At 35.6% G+C, this 23,782-nt stretch overlaps 1 protein-coding gene across 3 annotated transcripts in view; it reads left to right on the top strand.

Annotated features, from left to right (window-relative positions):
- Window positions 1–23,782, top strand: part of LOC134258036 (calmodulin-beta-like) — a 44,283-nt gene that overhangs the window by 11,604 nt on the left and 8,897 nt on the right. For all 3 annotated transcript variants that reach the window (XM_062740593.1, XM_062740601.1, XM_062740608.1), the window contains exons 2-3: window positions 8,532–8,569; window positions 8,681–8,729. In XM_062740593.1, the coding sequence (XP_062596577.1) occupies window positions 8,555–8,569; window positions 8,681–8,729 (64 nt within the window). In that variant the 5' untranslated portion in view covers window positions 8,532–8,554. The remainder of the gene's footprint in view (window positions 1–8,531; window positions 8,570–8,680; window positions 8,730–23,782) is intronic.

The following is a 23,782-nucleotide window of genomic DNA, read 5'->3' as shown; positions in this document are numbered from 1 at the left end:
ATTTTTTCTGAAACTTTGTGAATATCATATAGGACTTTTCTACAAATGATGCTCTTTCCATTTCGATCTATCAAAAAGCAAGTTCAGTGTTTCTACAATCGTAATAAAGGGGTTTTATTTTGCCTTATACTCGGATAATATCCGCAATACCATCAGAACTGCATTTGCACAGTTTCACTTGACTTCTTTTTTTTATTAAGAAAAAGAAACACCATTGGATAGCTTGGTTGGAAAGTTATCTCCCTTATCAGCTTCAAAGGTCCAGAAATTAAAGAATAGAGAATGTCATCGAAACCACTTTTTTTTTCCCGAGTCAATCGAACTGTCTAGAATTGTAAGTACATTTAAAAACTCTAGTCGCTTGCGTAGAGCAGTGGTTAGAGCGTCTGCTCTAGAGTCACGAAGTAAGGAGTAGATTCTTACGTCGTAGGTTTGAATTCCACTGTGGAACGTGGAGACCGGTCCTTCAAGTGAGACTGTATAAACTGAGGTCTCGAGTCGCAGTAGGTGCTGGCAGAAAAAGATCCCTCACTGCTCAATGGCATCGAGTGAAGAGCATGACAAAATTTGCAGCTCTCCACCGGCAAGTAGTAGCGACTTCATATGTGTGAAAAAATCTCTAGAGGGACGTCATCATCATTTTAGTCGCAAACCTTCATACTCATTCAAAGAGTATCGAAAGCGTACGACTTATAAAATTTTGCACTTTATTAAACGTACGCATTAATTAGTTTCCAAATGTATGTGGGCTAGTTTGTTTTTTATGAAAAATAGCTGTGAAATACATACAGTCAAAATCCGAGGGAATTGACGTCTCAAATGGATAAGGACACGATCAATGTTTCTCTAAGACTTTAATTACATCTTTTCATACGTAGCGCTGGTTAGGGCCTTTTTCAAGGTAATCAGAAAGTAAGTAATTGATGCTCACGCCGCGGGTTCAAATCAAACAGCTGGATGAACAGACCGGTCCATAAAAGTACAAACAGTTCCCGTGCGCAATAGAGAGATCGATGATATTCAAACACCAAAATGACCAACCTCATTTCTTATTATCTGAATACCTATGACAGTATAACAGCTTAATATGTGACAGGAAATTTATTATTTTTAACAGGATATCCGAATTTGTATTAATCGATCTCGACCCTCTCTGGTTAATAACTTTAGGTTATACAAACTTTTTAAGCTCACATGGTTTTTCGCACAAATTAAGGTCACATTGTTGTAATAAAAAATAACATTTTTGAACTGCAGTACAAAAACATATCCCTTCGTTATATTACATATATAATGTCAAGCATAAATGTCTTTTCAAATCATTATCTTAAGTTTCCAAAGTGGATGTTTTAAAGGGAAACTTATGAATAAATGATAGGATGTTTCGAGTATACCATTCTACCATAGGTTTTTACAAATCGTATAAAACGAGCTTTCCTTGATACAACGTAGTTGAAAATTTTAAATTTTCTTCTTCAAGGTGAGTGTTTTTTAAAAATCTTTGCTCATTTACCATACTCCTCTTGGTTTTGTCGACATGTAGTGCCGAAAAGGGATAACATTGCAGAAGAGAACCACACTAAAGGGTAGGATGATGAAGTATTGTTTAATTTTTTATATAGTAAATTCCTTCAATGAAAAGGAAAATTCCTCTGCATTTACGGTATGAAAGGTTAGAATTTTGCAGTGGGATGAATCTCTCATGATTCTAGATTTTAGAAGTTGACTCTGAAAAATCCCACCTTAATAACATAGAAAGCAGTCAAACATATGAAAAATACTATTACCACCCTGAGTTAAAGAGTCAAAATGTACAGAAAATACAAGTTACAGTAGCTGTACTGTACCCATGTCTACGTTTCTGAAAAGAGCTATTGCTTTCAAAAGAACGGATAAAAAGACAGTTGCAATTGGCAAGAAACCACAAAAATTCAAATGAGAATAGTTGTTATTTTTCAGCCATGAAAATGTCAAAGTTCTACCGATTGATTTTTGTCAATTATATTTCAGTAAGTGAAATAAAACTCAAATTATGTAAACAAATACTTTTAAAATGTATTTTGTTGTCTCGATACACACTATTACTCTATATCAATGTGACCTTAATTTGTGCGAAAAACCATGTGAGCTTAAAAAGTTTGTTGAGCTGTAATTATTCCTCGCGCAAGTATTTGCGGAGGGGTTATAACATCGCTACTGTGCGTGTGTGTAAATGTCCGTTACAGCTTGTGGGGAAGATAAGAACACATTTTCAATGTCTATAAATTCTCAACTTCCACATACGTATGTGGAATTGTAAGAGGAAGTTATTCATTTTATGTATGACTTGACTATACTCACCTCTGCTAATTCGGGGGATAGACTGAAATTTTATGTTCACCTTGACAATACTCACTTCCGCTTTAAATCATCTTGGGTAAATTCGGGTCGATTTGACACAAGCGCATCATCTTGGGCCGAAAAAACAACCTCGAATGTATAAACATTACCGGATGATAAAAGTTACATCTTCCTGTTTTTTTAGATATAGGATACACGAAGTTAAATGTCCCCTCTATAGCATAATATAGGTGATTTCTTCTTATGTAATAAGGTTGAACTCCATACTCCACAGATAGAAGGTCCTCGAACATTAAGTTCATAGTGTGTGAAAAGGGATGTTGAAATAATATAATGAATGTCGCGGTTTCAGTACTAATTCTCCACAGGTGTCTGTTCATAACATGAAATTTACTCTTGAGTTCGGACTGGAGACTGGTTCGTTGGATGAAACCGTGTAAACCGAGGTACCATGTCGCATGAGGTGCTGGCACAAATAAGATCCCTCACTGCTCACTGGCTATACGTGCCTAGTAAAGGACTAAAGCAGCTTTCCATCGGCCAGTGGCGATTAGTGAAAAATTTCGAGAGGAACGTTTAAGCAATATGAGCTACAATTTTGATGTCGGAAATTTTTGTTGATCTCCTTCCGTAAGGGGATGCTCCGCTTAGTGGTATTAATCTTATTTCATTGACCATTCAGTCCTTTGATTTTGGCGTTTAATTTCCAAATTCTGTTTCATAGGAGAAAAACAATGCAGGACATTTTGACCTAAATCCTTTATTATAATATTTTAAGTGACTCGTGTTAAATCTTGTAACACGAATAGAACATAAAAATTACAGATGCATCACATGTACGTACATCTGTTAAATGGGTGTTTTTTTCTCACTCGTTTTGAAGCATGTGTCATTTATTCCCTGATTGCGATGTTGATCTGTACTTTTGATGAATGTAAATAACAGTTTTTACAACATCATTAACCTTATTAATAACAAGGGATGTAAAACACTTGTATATGCCCCACTCCCCCAAATTGGAATTTTTCTAAGTCCAAGGGGCAGAACTCCGTCAAGAATGGCGCTTACCTAAACCAGAATTTGGCCTAGATATTTATCTGATAAATCTGTATAACAAATTTCATTTCAGTATGTGCAACATCTGCGAAGAAAATGAACGGAAACTGCAAATAACTGGAATTTTTCTAAGTCCAAGGGGCATAACTCTGTCAGGGTTGGCGCGTTCGTACCCAAAACACAATTTGACCTAGATATTCATCTGATAAATCTGCATACCAAATTTCATTTCCGTATATGCAACGGTTGTGAAGGAAATGAATGGAAACTTAGTGGACCGACAGCAGCAAAGCAATATGACCCCCCTTCTTCGAAAAGGGGGAGGGGGCAAAAATACATAAATCAAAAAAGATAAGCCACATGTAGATAACAGTTCTTACAACATAAATAACGTAAATAAATATATAAATCAAGAGGCCCATGGGCCATATCGCTCACCTGAGTAACGGGCGATGCAGTTCTTTCCCCGATTTCCCTTGTTATACCTATTGTGGCCCCTATCCCCTGTCATGATTTTAATACTTTAGAATCTACACTAACCCAGGATGCTTCCACATAAGTTTCAGCTTTCCTGACTCAGTGGTTTTTGTGAAAAAGATATTTCCTATATCTTTCTATGTAAAACTTGGATTCCCTATTGCAGCCCCACCCTACCCCAGGAGTCTTTTTTTTTTAACAATTTAAAATTTACACTACCCAAGGATGCCTCCACGTAAGTTTCAGCTCTTGGATTCCCCATTGTGTCCCCACTCTACCCCCGGGGTCATGATTTTAATAATATAGAATTTTTACTACCCCAGGATGCTTACATATACAAGTTTCAGCTTTACTGACCCAGTAGTTCTTTCTAAAGATTAGAAGATTTTTAAAGATTTTCCTAAAACTTATTGTGGTCCCTCCCTACCCCCGGGGGCATGCTTTTAACAATTTTGAATCTAGATTACCCCAAGCTGCTTCAACAAAAATTTCAGCTTTTCTGTCCAAGTGTTTTTTAAAAGAAGATTTTAATAGACTTTTCCTATATATTTCTATGTAAAACTTGGAGTCCCTATAATGGGGCCCTACCCCTTGGGTCATGATTTTAACAATTTAGAATTTACACTACCCAAGGATGCTTCCTCTAATATTTCAGCTACCCTTGCCCAGTGGTTCTTGAGAAGATTTTTAATGACCCCAATGTCACCTTTTTTTTCTTTTCTTGATTTTCTCCCCTTGTAAGGGAACTTGGCCCTTCCTTTTAACTCCTCTTCACCCAAGTATGCTTTGTACCAAATTTGGTTAAAATTGGACCAGTGGTTCTTGAGAAGAAGTCAACAATGTGAAAGTTTAGAGACAGACGGACAAAATGTGATCAGAAAAGTTCATTTGAGCCAAGCTGCAATAATGTAGCCCTCTCCCTTTTCGGGGGGGGGGGGGCTATAACTCCTTAGGATTTCCGTACTTTTGCAAAGCGGGATTCATTCCCGCACGGATTTCGGCTCAAATTGTCAGTAAACGGCCAATTAATTTATATGTCTTACCTGGACTTCCAAAGTGTAGTTATCCCAGACATAAATCAATCCAAAAATGTACAGAACAATTCATATATCCGTATTTTTCGTGTATGCCAACTTCACAACTTAAATTTATCCGCCATGTTTACTGACCTTGACAGATTTTATTTTGGGACAGCCAGTAAGATTAAGGATCTACAGGGAGCGGATTTCTTTGGAATTACCTTATTTAAGCTTAAAAATCGCTGTTTACGAAAAAAAATGAAACTGTTCATCTCTGTATTCAAATTGAGATATAAATTCTGTGCAGCGGTTTATGAGGAGTTGCGCTGACAGAAAAACAGGACTGACGGACTGACTGATGGACAGGTCAAAAACATTATACATCACGCAACCTTTTGCGTGGGGTATAAAAATTGTGCAATGTGTTGACCTAGGGTTAGGGGTTCATGTGTGGTAGGGGCACTTCTGATTATTACTGAATATTACTGATTAGTTGAAATGCATTTTGTGTTACCCTACCCTGCCTATGGGTATGCTAATTGTATAGATATGATTGGCAATGGTGCATCTTTCAAAATTGTGAATGCCATAGCATCTAGCTTAAAACATGAACCATGATGCTCAGATGACCTATAAGGCCCATTTGCCTCTTGTTTATGTATGAAATGGGCAGACGCACACGGATGAACAGAAAGTTGACATTGAATTGCAACAAAAATATATCCTACCATATTGCATGCCTCAGAGAAAATTGTGTTAAAATTTCAAGCATTTGCGATGAGTAGTTGATGCGAAAACAGAGACGAAAACAGACAGACGGACGGACACACGAGGGTAAAACGGTATACCCTCTCCCTCGAAACGGGGGTATAATAAAACATTATATCCCACCATATGGCATGCCTCAGAGAAGATTATGTTAAAATTTCAAGCATCTGCAATTATTAGTTAATGAGAAAACTGCGACCAAAAATTTGTTACGCACAGACAGACTGACAAACAAGGGTAAACCAGTATACCCTTTCTCCTTTGAAACGGGGGTAAATTAAAATGTATAGTTCCAGGATCAGAGGTTTCAGTTAGACAAGGGGTCTACTGATAAGAAAATTAAAATCCATTAATTCTATGATAATCATCTCCTCTGCTTCTACATGTAGGTATCAAGTAACTAAAACTAAATGTATGGTGATGAGCTAGGGTGCCTCTTCTTAAATTTTGAATTTCATAGATTTAATCGTGAAACTGATTCAATGTTACCTGATACTCAGGTCACCTATAAGGCCTGTGGTCCTCTTGTTAGATGTTACCAAGTTGGTGGCTGTGGGGTCAACATCCTGCTGGAACAGGATGATTTCAGTCGACAATTGCTTTTTGAGCAAAAACACGGCTGTTTGTAAAAAACGACAGGCGTGGAGAGCTGTACATGGCTTGTTCTCAGCGAAGTGGCCAAAGGGACAAAAATGAAGCCAATGGTCATTTTCAAGCGCAAAAGCAAGCCCGAGGAGAAGTTGCGGTCTGGTGTTCTTTTTTGAACAAAAAAAAATTGGATGACCGATGATTTGTACGATACGTGGCTGCAGCGAATATCAGGACATGTCCTGACATCATGTTGAACTTAATAAGTCTAATGTTGACCATGTCCCGTTGCTACATTTACCTGTCAGACAAAGTAAAGGAATTTCAGAACAAATGCATGTCACCCAAGATTCCTGCCGGTTTTAATAGTGTTCTTTAACCAAAGGACATGTGCCAGTATAAGCCGTTCAAGACAAAGTGGATGATGAACAAAGAACATAGTGGATGATGAACAAAGAGAAAGAATGCAACGTTAACGCCGGAGGAAACGTCAAGCGACGCAGTGGTTCAAGGACGTCAGGGATTCAATTTCCACAGAGACTGTGTGCCATTCATTCAAGAAATTCGGGATTAACAACATCATGAATGGCTGTGAGGATGGCATTTTTCTTCCTCAAATATATGTCTGGCGAGACACCACAACCTAAGACAGTTTATAAAAGCACTAGCAGTGACTCTGGTGGCATTCGCTCCATGAGCAACAGAAGCATCTCTACCACGAAAGTGACGACGAATTTCTTCCCACTCGCCAGCTAAAATATGTATTATATAATTTTAACTTGTATATTGATTTGCTACGTTTTGATTAAGGGTTTGTTGTTTAACATCCCTCTCAAGAATTGTTTACTCATATGGAGACGCCACCATTTACCGGTAGAGAATTTTTGCCTATACTCGGCACCATTAAGCAGTGGGATGGAGGGATTTTTTTCGTGACAGCATCTACTGCGACACGGGACCAATGCGGTTTCACCTGAAGGACCAGTGTCAACTTTACACGGTGGAATCCGAACTCCGCCACTCTAGGGAAGACGCTCTACCACTGCGTCACGCGGGCTGTATGAAAGTACATGTAATTCATATAAATGCTTTAATTCTCAATAGAACACAGTACTTATTTGCTTAATTTAACATTAGAGTTAGGCCTTAATGTAAAAAAAAATTAACCTTATCTATAGTTTTTAAACAGTTGGTGCTTTAGCACCTATATATTTTGGATGTATAAATTGTTGTGACAAGACCTTCCCCTGCATCAATTTTTACCCTTAGACCTTGTCCAACTTGGGAACACGTCAACCTTGCCCGTAGTCGTATGTTTTGAATGGTCAGTGCCTGGAATGTCATATTCCACATTTAAATTCATTTGACACAAGTTCTCTCTCCCTCTCGGTGACATTAATATCGGCCCTTCAACCTTAACTTTGGAGTGTGGTTTGCATTTGAGGAACAGGTCTTTTTTAAAATATTAGTACACTCTATCACCAATCGGAATTCATTCTGAGGCTGTGGACGACTTCATATATTAACTTAATCATTTCACAAGGTCGAGAGACTCAAATTCTGATTTTAAAGATTGTAAAACTTGCATTTTTGGTAGTTTGTATTTACTATCTTGTGAAATTTTGATTTAAATTTACATTACATATTTCAGTAAACTTTTTAGGGCAACGGGTGTCACACGGATTTTGAATTAGCCAGGAAAGATCATGTGATCATCAGTTTGTCTATAAATTTTAACTCCTTGATGCTTGAGTATTTTCTGATTAGCACTGATCAAGATTGATTTCACAAAAATAATTCTTAGGCAATTACGGACGGAACATTCAATTACTCTGAAATGTTTATTCAGTCAGAAAGCAAATAAACAGTAACTTTATGGATCTTGACAGGTATTAATTCTGCTTCTGCACTTTCATTAACTGAATGTATCTTTCACTTCAGCTTAGCTATAAGCAATATGAAGACGTGAAGGTGTCCTTTTAAAATTAAAGCCGATGCTCCTATTTGTTTTTAATTACAATGCACATCATCTTCATAGCCGACTCGTGACTAAAGCCGATATTATAAAGTATTTTAATCTATTAACGCAGTAATGATTGGGTATTATCGTGCATTTATATATGAAATATCGAATTTTCGAAGGATATTTCAGGCCTGTTTATTCCTGAAAGATGACGGAAATGCTACCAGTTAATTTGAGCAGGATTTAATTGGAAAGGTTATTTATTTAAGCATCCAAGTTAGCAAACATTATGTTTACTGTTCTTTCCGTTTTATTTTCAGACTGACGACAGCGGAATCATATTATGTCTGGATCACAGGTAATATTCTCTTCCTTATACTATTTACTTTAATTTCATCATGATCATTAAATTCAAGTCTCAAGCTAAATTACATTTAGTAAAAAACTTATTTTTTTATTGTCTTACCAGAGTGAAGAAGTAAGCATTTTGCAGAGGTATTCCGAAGGCCAAATAAGAGGTACATGAATAATTTTCAACAATTTTTTGTAGAGTAGTTTTATAATTTTATTCTGCTGAGTCGAGTTAAATACAGACAAGACATCTGTAATTTTTTTTCTAATGAGATTGAAAAATATGGTTAAACAGTGGTCACTCGTCTTTACCATTTCAAATCATTTTAAAAATAACACAACTATAATTGATCAATAAAAATGGTATGTTCAATTTCATAGTATAAACTTAAATTCCAAAATTAACTTAACTATGAAATGCAAGCTAATAGTGATTACAAGCACATGTATAGAAGCGGCGGTACTGTGAGAACTGAGCTCACGAAATAAAATCCCTCGTATGATCATAATGATGATCGAAGTCCCAATCGCATCATCTCGGGTTTTTCTGTCAGAGGTCGGAAAAGCATTAACATCACCCGATGTTAAAAATTTATACATTTCGAATTCCTGTTTATGCAAGTATAGGATAGACGGACTTATAAGTCCCTTCTACAGTATATTTTAAGTATAATATCATTTCATTGAATAAAGTTACATCCCATTTTCCACAAATAAAAGGTCTCCATGCATTTAATTCAAAGATCATGAAAAGTGGGTTGTCATGGCGTCTTCCTTATACATTTGAGGTTGTTTTCCGCTAGTCGGAAAGGCCCGAGAAGTTGCGATTGGGTGAAGTCCATATGTTTTGCTCATGGATACTCGAAACAACTGTCATATCAAAAAGTATAATGCTTGATGTTATGCATGTAGCATCATTGAGCTTTATTCAGTGGTATAGGAGGATTTGTGGACACGTGATGGTACCTTTCAGTAATATAGAAAGAATGGCAGTGTCCGTGTTTCGCTTGGGAAACTCAAACTATGTGTAGGATCAAAAGAGTTAAATAAAATGTGCACAACGACAGTAAGTACGAAAGAATCGGTGAGAGGCTCGTTAAATTTCATTCAGTGGTACATGTATAAGAGTGTGTATAATTTTTTTTTTCAACAGTATTAACATGTTCATATTCTTCTTTAAAAACGTTTTACCTTTGACCTATTACACAAAAAATATTATACATTACTTTAATTTCCATGAAAGAAAACTTCATCAGAAGATTATTGTATACCGATACACTTTATCCGATATCGATCTTTCCGGCAAGCCTACTTTTGACACAATCTAATCATTATATCTCCATTACTTCAACATGGTCGATCATCTAATACTGTAAATGATTACCATTTGGTAAATGTAATCAGCAAAATAAATGTTTTAGAAATTATTCGTTATCAAGGTGTAACAAGAATAGATATGGGTTACCCCATATCCAAAGATATTCGACTTTTAGATTTAAGATGTTTAACAGTGTTTATAATGACTTTAATTTAAAAAAAACTGCAGTCTAATTATGGAATTGGTGTAAATTTCGTGAGTCCGTAGCATTACGGTCACCCAGTGTCCTAAAAAACAGTACACATACCTGTGTCCGCAAGACCAACATTAGCCTAGGTCTACACACGTGCGATGGAGTTGTCAAACGCATCCAGCGAGCTCGGAGAAACACGTTTTGTTTTGCCGAGAAGTTACGATGGCAGACAAAACTTTTCTTTTCTTAATTAGATCATATGAATACGAATTCTGATTAATAAAAATTATACAATCCCTGTTGACATGGTTGAACTATAGTTTGTTCTATCATTTGCATCTGCAACAACTTGTGTTTAAAATGGCCGGGTTAAAAATCAACCGGGTAAAATTCTAAACTGAAAACCCTTTTTTGTTTTGAAAATTACTGAAATATACTAATGTAATCGTCGCAGAAATTACTTACATAATTCAAGTTCTATATGAAATGGTATGCTGAACTTCAACACGAACCCGAATCTCCGACCCAGTTCTCGTTTTGCTACACATTTTATACCCTACAGTTTACCAAGTGTACACACGAGCAGAATTTGAAAATTCCGTCATTTAATAAAACACACACACAGAATGATTATTTTTTTCTTTAAGAAGAAATTGTATGATAATTAACGGATTATAAACATGTACTTAATACAATTGTTGATATAGTATTATCAATTCATCGGTGAAAAGATATGAATCGAAGAATGACCTAAATATTCTCTGTTATCAAACATGAAAAAAAAGGCTGAGGAGGGAGCGAGCGTAGGAATATTGATATTTTTTATTTGCATTTCGGGGGGAAAGTGATTTTCTAATAATATTTTGACGTTGTTTTTGATTTCTTTAACGTATGACATACACAACTTCACTCTTATCATGAAGAATAATACTGTATCTACTTAATCATGATGGAACTATTTTGGTCGGACCAATTTGTGTGAGCCGCCGCTGACTACAGTAATATATCTTGCATTAATAGTATGCACTGATCGAATATATTAAAAAGATGACGTGAAGAAGTTAAAAATCTTCTGCAGAGTCTCTGATGCCTAAAATGGCGGAGGAATTATCTGCTCTGCGTAGAACTGAGGAAAGAAAATGGGCAAATAAAGGGTAATGAACATTCTGAAAATGGCACATTCTAAAAATCAATGATGATGCTTGACACCGACATTTCATATTGTGAGCATTTGCAAGCTGTGAGCACTATTTTTAATCAAGTGCTTTTTAAAACAATGAGAAAATATCTTTATATTTCAAATGTTCAAGATGTGCAAAGTTTGACCATTGCGAAAACAAGATCTAAGATAAGCAAACCAACAAGAGAAAAAGTCCATTGTATTGTCGAATACTTTTATTATGTCTGAAATTGATTGATTGTTATGTATTTTACTTTATGAAACGTCCCATTTTCCGAAATCGAAAGTCGCTAAATTTACAAATTCCATTTTTACAAGTGTTCTGAAAAAAGCATAGCAATGAGTTCCAGTCAACGTTTTTGATTAACTAAATTTCAAGAATTAATAGAGACCTTTCAAGGTAGGCCCATTTGCTGACCAGAAGCATCCTACAATCGCCAGATAATTGAACTTAAACGCAAATTAAACGCAAAGATTAATTAAACGTAAAGATTCATAAGTTTGGTTAATATTTTTAACAATTTATCATTAGCAATGTAAAATCGCATGTATATATCATACACAATCTCAAGCAATGTTATAGATAATAGAACTCGGTAACACTACACAATTTCGTGTCAGCAAGGTATCGATAAATATACAGGCTAGCACGTGCACGGGTAGACGCCGCTCTATTTCGTGCATTTCACACATTTATATGGTCTTTCGCCGTAAGCGGAAAACCTTCTTGTTATTCTTAGTTTTTTGTTCCATTATTTTTCCTATTTTATTTTCTTACCGATTTTGTGCACATGAGTTCTCGTTTGTTATTTTTCTGGTACCTGGTGAGAGTAGTGTGACAGAAATTAATTGATTTTCATACTACATTAAGTATGCCTATGTTCTCAAACGATGCACGCAAAAGGTCCGTGCAGTCACTGTTGGCTGGGAACACCGATAGTGATGTTGCGAAAACACTGAATGCCCAGAAAAGCCCAATATCTCGTCTCTAAACGCCATAGACAAAGTGGTACTACTTCTGATCGCCCTCGAACTGGTCGATCATGGTGACGACGCCTCCTCGGGATCGTTTCATAAGGTTGCAGCACTTGCGTAACCGGTTTAGAACTGCACAAATACGTAAGACTCAACATCTAAATATAAACCTAAACATTGTACCTAGGCGCCTTTGCTCATAAGGCCCTTTTTCGTCAAACTACTGTACAATGGTTGCAACAGCACTGTCTAGAACGGCATTTCCTGTCTCATTCGTACGAAACGACAGCTGACTACCGCCATCTTAAGCCAGAAATTCCTGGCTTGAACGATGCGCCATCTATCGCCGCTGCTCTATGCTCTAGCATGGGAAATAACCACAATAAACGGTTAAGCTGCGGCTGTTTACCGAGTCAGTAAATCATCTTAAACTGATGAATATTTAAAATGTTGCATTTTTCTTTTATTCAAATACTGTAAGGTATGTAATGTGATAAGAGCTGCGTAAGGTAATTAAAATACCTTTACGGGAAGCGAAAGATATGAGTGAAATCAGGAACCTCAGTACTATATAGGTCCCTGGTGAAATATATACATGTAGTATAGAAGTCCCTGTTGAAACGTTAACAATCGCATTATGTAAATATAGATTGATTGCATCAAAAATAAATGTAGTGAACTTTTTAAAAAGGGATCTGATGCGGTCCCGAAACCCGCATATTTTCTTTGAAGACAGTTCGACAGATTAGCAGTACATTGACAATGTTCTGCAACTTAATGGTAGTTCCGTTTGTCTGCCAGTACAGCCATATCTTCTGACAAGACAATGCAAGGTGTCTTGTAGCGCGACATTCAATTGATTTTCTTCACGTAAACAATGTCGGAACGTTATATTGTATCTTGACCAACACAATATAGTTCCAACCTGTCGCCAATTGAGTATGTGCGGATATGTTGGATCGACGTGTAGCTTTTATAAGAGGTAAGCAGTAAAACACAATAACATGAAAATAATTAACAAAAAAAAACTAGGGCTAATTGTAACGGGGACCGTTACAGATGTTCCCCAAACGCTCCCCAACTCCCTTTTGGTGCCATATTTCCTTAAACTCTATCAAATAAGACATACTTTGTGCAATTTAGACTTAAACAATGTTTTCCCAGAAGACTACGAAATATATTTAAATTTTAGCATGACATGCGAGCTCATTTGAATGCATGTGGGTAATGATCATATCATCTTTTCTACACTATGTATATATATTCAAATAGACTTAATATCAAAGCATTAAATCCAGAAGTATTAAAAAATACACTTATTCAAGCATATTTTTAATTTACTCATTTCACGTTACAAGCATGTGCATGATGACCATACCTTCTTGTAGGGGTCCATTATGTCTATCAATATTCTAAATACCATCCTATTTCGTTGAAAACTAAGGGAGTTATAACCATTTAAAGTTTAAGCCAATCAGATTTCAGCGCACGTGCATGCGTGTGATTTAATGACAATTGTTATATATCATATTGTAGGACATCCTATTGTATGCTTATGTTTTAAATTTCGTAGCATTTCATCAAAGAACGGAAAAGATATTGAGATTTTTGTTTCAGCCAATCAGAGTGAAGAACACGTGCACGCACGTGCATGACGACCATACCATCTTGTTGGAGTCTATTATGACTGTCTATGTTCTAAATCCCATCCTGTTTGGTTGAAAAACAAGGGAGTTATAGCCATTTAAAGTTTAAGCCAATCAGATTGCAGCGCACGTGCATGCGCATGTTTTCACGACAACTGTTATATATCATATTGTAGGACATCCTAATGCATGACTATGTGTAAAATTTCAAAGCATTTCGTCAAAAATTAAAAAAGATATTGCGATTTTTGTTTCAGCCAATCACAGCAAAGCACAAGTGCACGCATGTGCATGCATGTGCATGACGACTACACCGCCTTATAGGAGTCCATTATGTCTGTCTATGTTCTAAATCCCATACTGTTTGGTTGAAAAACAAAGGAGTTATAGCCATCTAAAGTTTAAGCCAATCAGATTGCAGTGCACGTGCATGCGCGTGCTTACATGACAATTGTTATATATCATATTGTAGTACATCCTAAAGTATGCCTATGTTTTAAATTTCATAGCATTTCGTCAAAAAACAGAAAAGATATTGAGCTTTTTGTTTCAGCCAATCAGAGCGAAGCGCACGTGCATGCGCGTGAGTTCGTGCTAATTTGACAGTGTCACATTATCTACAGTATTAATATATCTTTATATAATGAGTTTCAAATCATTTCATCAAAAAATGTAAATGTAATAGCTATATTAAGTATATCAGTCAATTCACTCATTTCACGCGCACGCACGTGCATGCGTATGCGCGCAAAATAACCTTCGTGTTGCACACCTACACTACACACCTATTAACCCTAAAAAGGTTTTAGCTCAATTGGGTGAACAGTTTCTGAGAACACTCGCGGACAAAAAAGTACCGGAGAACAAAGAAGAAAAAAAAGAATAACTAGTGCTAATTGTAACGGGAACCGTTACAGATGTTCCCCAAACGCTCCCCAACTCCCTTCTCGTGCCATATTCCCTGTAAGTTTCATTAAAGAAGGAAAAATCTATGCATTTAAGACGTAAACAAAGTTTTCCCAAAAGTATACCAAGTATTTCAAATTTAAGCAATGCAGGCGTACGCATGTGATTGCATGAGCGTTATGACGATATCATCTTGTCTACACTATTTTACTCATTTGCACGTGCAAGCACGTGCATGATGACCATACCTTCTTGTAGGAGTCCATTATGTCTGTCTATGTTCTTAATCCCATCCTGTTTGGTTGAAAAACAAGGGAGTTATAGCCATTTAAAGTTTAAGCCAATCAGATTGCAGCGCACGTGCATGCGCGTATTTTCATGACAATTATTATATATCATATTGTAGGACATCTTAAAGTATGCTTATGTTTTAAATTTCGAAGCATTTTGTAAAAAAACAGAAAAGAAATTGAGATTTTTGTTTCAGCCAATCAGAGCAAAGCGCACGTGCACGCACATGCATGCATGTGAATGGTGACTACACCGTCTTGTTGGAGTCCTTTATGTCTATCTATGTTGTAAATTCCATGCTGTTTGGTTGAAAACCAAGGGAGTTATACTCATTTAAAGTTTCAGCCAATCAGATTGCAGCGCACGCGCATGATTTCATGAAAAATTTTATATATCATATTGTAGTACATCCTAATGCATGTCTATGTTATAAATTTCAAAGCATTTCATCATAAAACAAAAAAGATATTGAGATTTCTGTTTCAGCCAATCAGAGCAAAGCGCACGTGCATGCGCGTGAGTTCATGCAAATTTGACCATGTCATCTTATCTACACATCTTATATATCTTTATATAATGAGTTTCAAAACATTTTATCAAAAAATATATAAGTTACAACCATATTAAATATATCAGTCATTTTACTCATTGCACGCGCCCGCACGTGCATGCGAATGCGCGCAAAATGACCTTCGTTCGGCATATCTACACAACATGCCTACTAACCCTAAAAAGGTTTTAACTTAGTTTGGTGAACAGTTTCTGAGAACACTTCCGGACAAAAAAAGTACCGGAGAAGAAATAAGAAGAAAAAAGAACAATAATAACTAGTTCTAATTGTAACGGGGACCGTTACAGATGTTCCCCAAACGCTCCCCATCTCCCTTTTTGTGCCAATTTCCTTTAAAACCTTTTTTAATATGCTCAGTATCGCAGAATTTTATAGAAAGAATTTTAAAAGCTACAACGATATCAACTCTTTGTCATTTAACGCATTGCACGGTGATCATGGCATGTTGCCTAAACTATTAACATATCTTTATATTCCAGGAATCAATAAAAAGTCATAAAAATATAAATGTTACTGTTTTTCAAGTATATAGTTCATTTTTCGCATTGCGCTTGCGCAAGTACATGCAAGCACGTCCTTGCATTCAATTTTGATAGTAGTATCATGTAGGATTCCATTATACCTATTCATATTCTAAATTTCATCCTGTTCTGTTGAGAAACAAGAAAGTTATAGGCATTTAAGGTTTCAACAAATCAGATTGCAGCACACGTAAATTTACGCGCTTTCATGAAAATTCTTATAGATCATACTGTAGATCTTCATAATGTATGACCATGTTCAAAATTTCAAAGGATTATGACGTAAAACAAGAAAGATATTGAGACTTAAATTTCAGCCAATCAGAGCAAAGCGCACGTGCATGCGCGTAAGATCTAGCCATTTTGAGCATGTCATCTTGTTGATACTACTAATGCATCCTTTCATTGTGAGTTTCAAAAAAATTCATCAAAAAATAGAAAAGTTACGGCAATATCTATTATATTGGTCATTTTACGTGTTGCACGTGCGCGCTCTTCCCAGCACACGTGTATGTACATGCTTTCATGAAAATCCTTATATATCATGCTGTAGATCTTCATAATGTGTGACTAAGTTCAAAATTTCAAATGATTATGACGTACAACAAGAAAGATATTGAGACTTTAGTTTCAGCCAATCAGAGCGAAGCGCACGTGCATGCGCGTGAGATCTTGCTATATTGACCATGTCATCTTGTTTATAATTCTAATATATCCTTACAGTATGAGTTTCAAAATATTTCATCAAAAAATAGAAAAGTTATGGCGATATCCATTATATTGGTCATTTCACGTGTTGCAAGTGCGCGCTCTTGCCAGCACGTGCGCGCAAAATGACCTTCGTTTGGCAACTCTACACAACATGCCTACTAACCCTAAAAAGGTTTCACCTAAGTCGGATGTAGGGTTTACAAGATCACTCGTGGACAAAATTTTCCCAGGAAGAAGAAAAATAATAATAATAATAATAATAATAATAATAATAATAAGAAACAGAGTAAAAACAATATGTTCCCCAACTTCGTTTGGGGAACATAATAAAAAAACAATATGTTCCCCAACTTCGTTTGGGGAACATAATAATAATAAGAAACAGAGTAAAAACAATATGTTCCCCAACTTCGTTTGGGGAACATAATAACTAGATATGATCTCGTTGTGAACAACGAGTGGGTCTTCCGTTCGATTCTTGTTGAGATGAGATAAGATTTTGAATGAGATTTTCACTCTAAAGTAATGATTTTCCATCATCTGTAAAAAGACATTGAACGATAAAGACTTCTTAAATCGACTTTTGGCCCCTCACCCCCCTAATATTAGGGATCAGCCCTTTTTTCTTCAAAACATTTTAAAGCTCTTAGGATTATGAACACTTTTTGTTTCACAACTATTCAGATATTCTTTTTCGTTTTCGAGTTATTCGCAAAAGAAATATTAAGGGACCAGCCCTTCAACTCCCTAACGGGGACGTTTAGCGAAAAATGGAAGAATGCATATTGTTTAGGACATGATTTTGAACAACTTTTGTTCAATATTACTTATCAAAATATTTCTCACTTTCGAGATACAAAGCATCAAAGATTTAGCCTTCTGGCCCCTCGTGGCCCCTTATTATGTAATGTACGACTTTAAAACCATAATATACAGTTGTAGATTGTTAAAATACACATTTTTGCTTCATTAATGTATAACAAATTCTTGACTGTTAAAGAGTTATCGAAAAAAGACTTTTAGCCCCTTTTGGCCCCTAATTTGAGTACCCAGCCCCTTTTCCTGGATTTCATTTTGAAGCTCTTAAGATTTTAAACACTTTTTGTTCAACAACTATTCAGAGATTCTTTTTTGTTTTCGAGTTTTTTGCAAAAGAAATATTAAGGGGCCAACCCTTCAACTCCCTAATGGGGACGTTTAGCAAAAAATGAAAGGTTGCATATTGTTTAGAACATGATTTTGAACATCTTTTGTTCAATATTACTTGTCAAAATATTCCTCACTTTCGAGATATAAATCGTCTAAGATTGAGCATTCTGGCCCCTTGTGGCCCCTAATTATGTAATATACGATATTAAAATCCTAATATGCAGTTGTAGATTGTTGAGATAAACATTTTTGCTTCAGTAATGTATAACAAAATATTGACTGTTAAAGAGTTATCGAAAAAAGACTTTAAGCCCCTTTTTGCCCCTAATTTGAGTGTCCAGCCCCTTTTTCTGGGTTTCATCTTAAAGCTCTTAGGATTTTAAACACTTTTTGTTCAACAACTATTCAGAGATTCTTTTTTGTGTTCGAGTGTTTTGCAAAAGGAATATTAAGGGGCCAACCCTTCAACTCCCTAATGGGGACGTTGAGCAAAAAATGAAAGGTTGCATATTGTTCAGAACATGATTTTGAACATCTTTTGTTCAACATTACTTGTCAAAATATTTCTCACTTTCGAGATACAAAGCATCAAAGATTTAGCCTTCTGACCCCTTGTGGCCCCTTATTATGTAATGTACGACTTTATAATCACAATATACAGTTGTAGATTGTTAAAATAAACATTTTTGCTTCATTAATGTATAACAAGTTCTTGACTGTTAAAGAGTTATCGAAAAGAGACTTTTAGCCCCTTTTGGCCCCTAATTTGAGTACCCAGCCCCCTTTCCTGGATTTCATTTTAAAGCTCTTAAGATTTTGAACACTTTTTGTTCAACAACTATTCAGAGATTCTTTTTTGTTTTCAAGTTATTTGCATAAGAAATATTAAGGGGCCAACCCTTCAACTCCCTAATGGGGACGTTTAGCAAAAATTGAAAGGTTGCATATTGTTCAAAACATGATTTTGAACATCTTTTGTTCAATATTACTTGTCAAAATATTTCTCACTTTCGAGATATAAAGCGTCAAAGATTGAGCATTCTGGCCCCTCGTGGCCCCTTATTATGTAATGTACGACTTTAAAGTCATAATATACAGTTGTAGATTGTTGAGATAAACATTTTTGCTTCATTAATGTATAACAAAATATTGATTGTAAAAAGTTATCGAAAAAAGACTTTTAGCCCTTTTTGGCCCTTAATGTGATGAGTCAGCACTTTTTTTATGGAATCATATGAAAGATCTTGTCATTCTGCACAAATATTGTTCAGTATGTTCTTACAAAATATTTATACTTTAAAAGATATGATGCAAAATGTCTCCAAAAATCACTCGTGATTCGTGTCCTAAATTTTGACCCCTACCGAGCTTCCATACTAGGTACTTCCGGAGACTATCCAAACTCCCAGTAACATGGGGACATGTCCTCTATCATCACTGAAAATTTCAGCGCTCTAGCTCAAGTCGTTTCTGAGATCAATGACGGACAAGAAGGTCCGCTGAATTTTAATAAAAGGGCGATAACTCTAGACCGGAAGTGATTTTCAAAAAATCCAAAAAATGGTATAAACTTCAGATGATCCTGCATCAACCCTGAAAATTTGAAGCAAATCCATCGAGCCATCTCTGAGAAATCTTCTGCACAAATTTTTGCAGAGAAAAAGAATAATAATAATAATAATAATAAGAAAATTGAAAAAGAAACATAAGAATAATAGAAGGGTCTTCCGCTGAAGACGGAAGACCCTAATAATAATAATAATAATAAGAAACCGACTAAAATCAATATGTTCCCAAACTCCGTTTGGGGAACATAATAAATAAATAAAAATTGGATGTTACATTTCTTTGGAGCGTCAGTATATTTCAACACTCATGAAACAGACTGTTAAAAAATAAACAGCAAAAATAAAAACATTAAGGAAGGGCAACTGATCTCTAAGGAAGATCCTTTAACTGACGAAGCCGTAAATATTTCTTGAAAAACAAGAAGTCTGTGAGCCAATGCTCACTAGTAATACCCCCGCTCTGATGAGAATAAACCCTATCGTGTTAATACACAAGTTCAATTACGGGCAGATGCACAGATAAATAGGAATTTGTCATCAGATTCATATAAAATAATTCCAAACATATGGCATGCTTCAAAAAGTATGTGCTAAAAGTTCAAGCATCTGTAATGAGTAGTTGTTGAGAAAACTGACGAAATTTGGTATTATAAAACGGACAGATGCACAGACAAACAAGCATATTTGACATCGGATTTAAACAGAAATGAATCCAACCATATGACATGCCTCAGAGAAGATTGTGTTAAAATTTTAAGCATCTGCGATTAGTTGCTGAGAAAACTACGACGAAATTTTGGTATTTATGAAACACACAGACACACGGTTAAACAGGAAGTTGACATTGGATTTGAACAAAAAAAAATAAAATCACATGGCATGCATTAAAGAAAATTGTGTTAAAATGTCAAGTATCTGCGACGAGAATTTGCGGAGAAAACTGACATAAATCTGTAATGTATGAAACGGACGGACGCACGGATAAATAGGAAGTTGGCATCGGATTTGAACAAAATATATCCTACTATATGGCATGCCTCAGAGAAGAGTGTGTTAAAATTTCAAGCATCTGCGATTAGTTGCTGAGAAAACAGCGAAAACAGACAGACAGTCGGACTGACGAACAAGGATAAAATTTTAAAAATCTAAACTCCAAGGTCACATGGTCAAAGGTCTTGCTATCAAATGAAAGGTCTTGTCACAAGGATTAAGTATGAACAGTTTGAAAGTATAGCTCTATCCCTTTAAAATTTATGGTCAAGGTTTGCTTTGTAAAGAAGGTCAAACGTCAAGGTCAACTGGTCTAGGTTCTTGATCCCAATGAAGGTTCTCTTCACAAGGATTACATACGTGAAGTATGAAAGCCCTATCCCTTAGCGTTCAAATGGTATCGCCAGGGTTAAAGTTTTTTCATAAATACGGAAATCGTTAAGGTCAAAAGGTCAAGACTGTTGGTATCCAATTAAAGTTCTTTCCACAAAGAATACATATGAGAAGTATAAATGTCCTGGTATCTACTGTTCAAAAGATGTGGTCAAAGTAAAAGTTTGGAATTTTTATGTAAAACTGAGCCAAACTCCAAGGTCAAGGTCAAATTTGATGGTACCCAGAGAAAGGTCTTGTCACAAGGAATACACATGTGAAATACGAAAGTCATAGCTCCATTAAATCAAAAGTTTTGGGCAAGGTTAATGTTTTTGCGGACAAAATGAGAGACAGACAGACGGACGGACACGATAAAACCTATAAACCCCCGAAACTTCGTTTACGGGGGCATAATAAAAACATAAAAGGAAAGAGAAACCACTAAATATTAAAATTTATTCTAACTTTACAAATTATGGCTCTGAAAGGAAGGGGTCAAAATTTTTCAAAGGGGTCAAAAAATGTTGCAAATTGTTCGGAACAAGTAATTTGCTGCTACTCAAGAAATCATAACATTTTGTGCTCAATTATAGCAACAACAAAAAAAACATCATTAACACCCAATTTTCAGAGGTGTAGAAATGTTCCGTGATTGGGTCATTGTGAATATTGATGTTGTTAGAAAATGGCGACGCCGGGTACTAAAATTTATGAAGGTTAGTTGGATTTCTGAAATAAGTATAGTCTTAATTTTTATTTTTCATTTTCTCAAGTTCGTTTTAGTCCAATTTCAGAAGCTACTCAGCTCTCAAATCGTTTTAAGCAGTTATCAATCATTGATGATAATTTGTGTACATTTTCCGTTAGGTGTTAATAGGCTTAGTTTCTGTAGTAGAAAGAGTGAACCATAAATACAACTAGTATCTCTCATAAACAAAATGACGAAAACACTTATTACTAAAGGAAGGTATTAAAAGAGAAGTTTTATTACATTTTAATTTATTGCCATTAATAAAATTGATGATTTATATTAATGTATTTAAAAAAATACTTTGATATAAAATCTTAATACAGGTGTATAATAAGAAAAGGTATTGCATTATAAATAATTCAAAATAATGTAATTACAAAGTTTAATTTTTCCTTTGCAATGAAGAAAAACAATACATGACGTCAAAAACATATTTTCTCATTCCATTTATCTGATCAGCTGAGAACTAACATTGTTGAATAATACTTGCACATGACCTTCCAGGTAAACAAAATATTTTGTTTACATATGACTAATAATAAAACTGGAAATTCAAAATTGAAACAAACAGTTGATTTGCATGTGACTTAAAAGTCTACTCATCATATCATAGGAACATGTATCATTCAGCACACGGATTCAGAGGTGGGGTCAGGAGAGGATGGGATGCTGGGACCTCCATATATTTTTTATCCTTCGAAGCGGGGGTATTCTGTTTTACCCCTTGTGTGTCTGCCCTTCTGTCTGTCTATGCTAACAAACTTTTGGTCGCAGTTTTTTAGCTCTACTGGTCAGAGACCAGAAGAGCTTATGCGATAGTAATGCGTCCGGCGTCCGTCCGTCTGTCTGTCTGTCTGTCTGTCTGTCCGTCTGTCTGTAAACAATTTTTAAAAACGCTACTCCTCCTACAATTTTAGTCTGATTTCAATATTACTTGGCACACAAGTAGACTACACTAAGATACATAGAATAGTGCATCGGTTTTTGATTTCGATGAACGGTGTTGCCATGGTTACTAAAAATAGAATTTTCTGTGAAATTCCTTTAAAACGCTACTCCTTCTACAGTTTTGGTCTGATTTCAATATAACTTGGCACACAAGTAGACTACACTAAGATACATAGAATAGTGCATCAGTTTTTGATTTCGATGAACGGTGTTGCCATGGTTACTAAAAATATAATTTTCTGTGAAATTCCTTTAAAACGCTACTCCTTCTACAATTTTGGTCTGATTTCAATATAACTTGGTACACAAGTAGACTACACTAAGATACAAAGAATAGTGCATCGGTTTTTAATTTCGATGAACGGTGTTGCCATGGTTACTTAAAATAGAATTTTCTGTGATATTCGTTTAAAACGCTACTCCTTCTACAATTTTGGTCTGATTTCAATATAACTTGGCACACAAGTAGACTACACTTAGATACATAGAATAGTGCATCGGTTTTTGATTTCGATGAACGGTGTTGCCATAGTTACTAAAAATAGAATTTTCTGTGAAATTCCTTTAAAACGCTACTCCTTCTACAGTTTTGGTCTGATTTCAGTATAACTTGGCACACAAGTAGACTACACTAAGATACATAGAATAGTGCATCGGTTTTTGATTTCGATGAACGGTGTTGCCATGGTTATTAAAAATATAATTTTCTGTGAAATTCCTTTAAAACGCTACTCCTTCTACAATTTTGGTCTGATTTCAATATAACTTGGCATACATGTAGACTACACTTAGATACATAGAATAGTGCATCGGTTTATAATTTCGATGAACGGTGTTGCCATGGTTACTAAAAATAGAATTTTCTGTGAAATTCCTTTAAAACGCTACTCCTTCCTCAATTTTGGTCTGATTTCAATATAACTTGGCACACATGTAGACTACACTAACATACATAGAATTGATTTCGATGAACGGTGTTACCATAGTTACTAAAAATAGAGTTTTCTGTGAAATTCCTTTAAAACGCTACTCCTTCTACAGTTTTAGTTTGATTTCAAAATAAGTTGGCACACAAGTAGACTAAACAAAGATACATAAAATAGTGCAATGGTTTTTGATAAGTACAA

The sequence above is a fragment of the Saccostrea cucullata genome, unplaced genomic scaffold (genome assembly GCF_032062105.1).
Source record: "Saccostrea cucullata isolate Sc308-1 unplaced genomic scaffold, CSIRO_AGI_Scuc_v1 ctg2754, whole genome shotgun sequence".
Taxonomy (NCBI): Eukaryota; Metazoa; Mollusca; class Bivalvia; order Ostreida; family Ostreidae; genus Saccostrea; species Saccostrea cuccullata.
The sequence above is the reverse complement of the archived record's forward strand: the minus strand, read 5'-3'. Positions and strand labels throughout refer to the sequence as shown.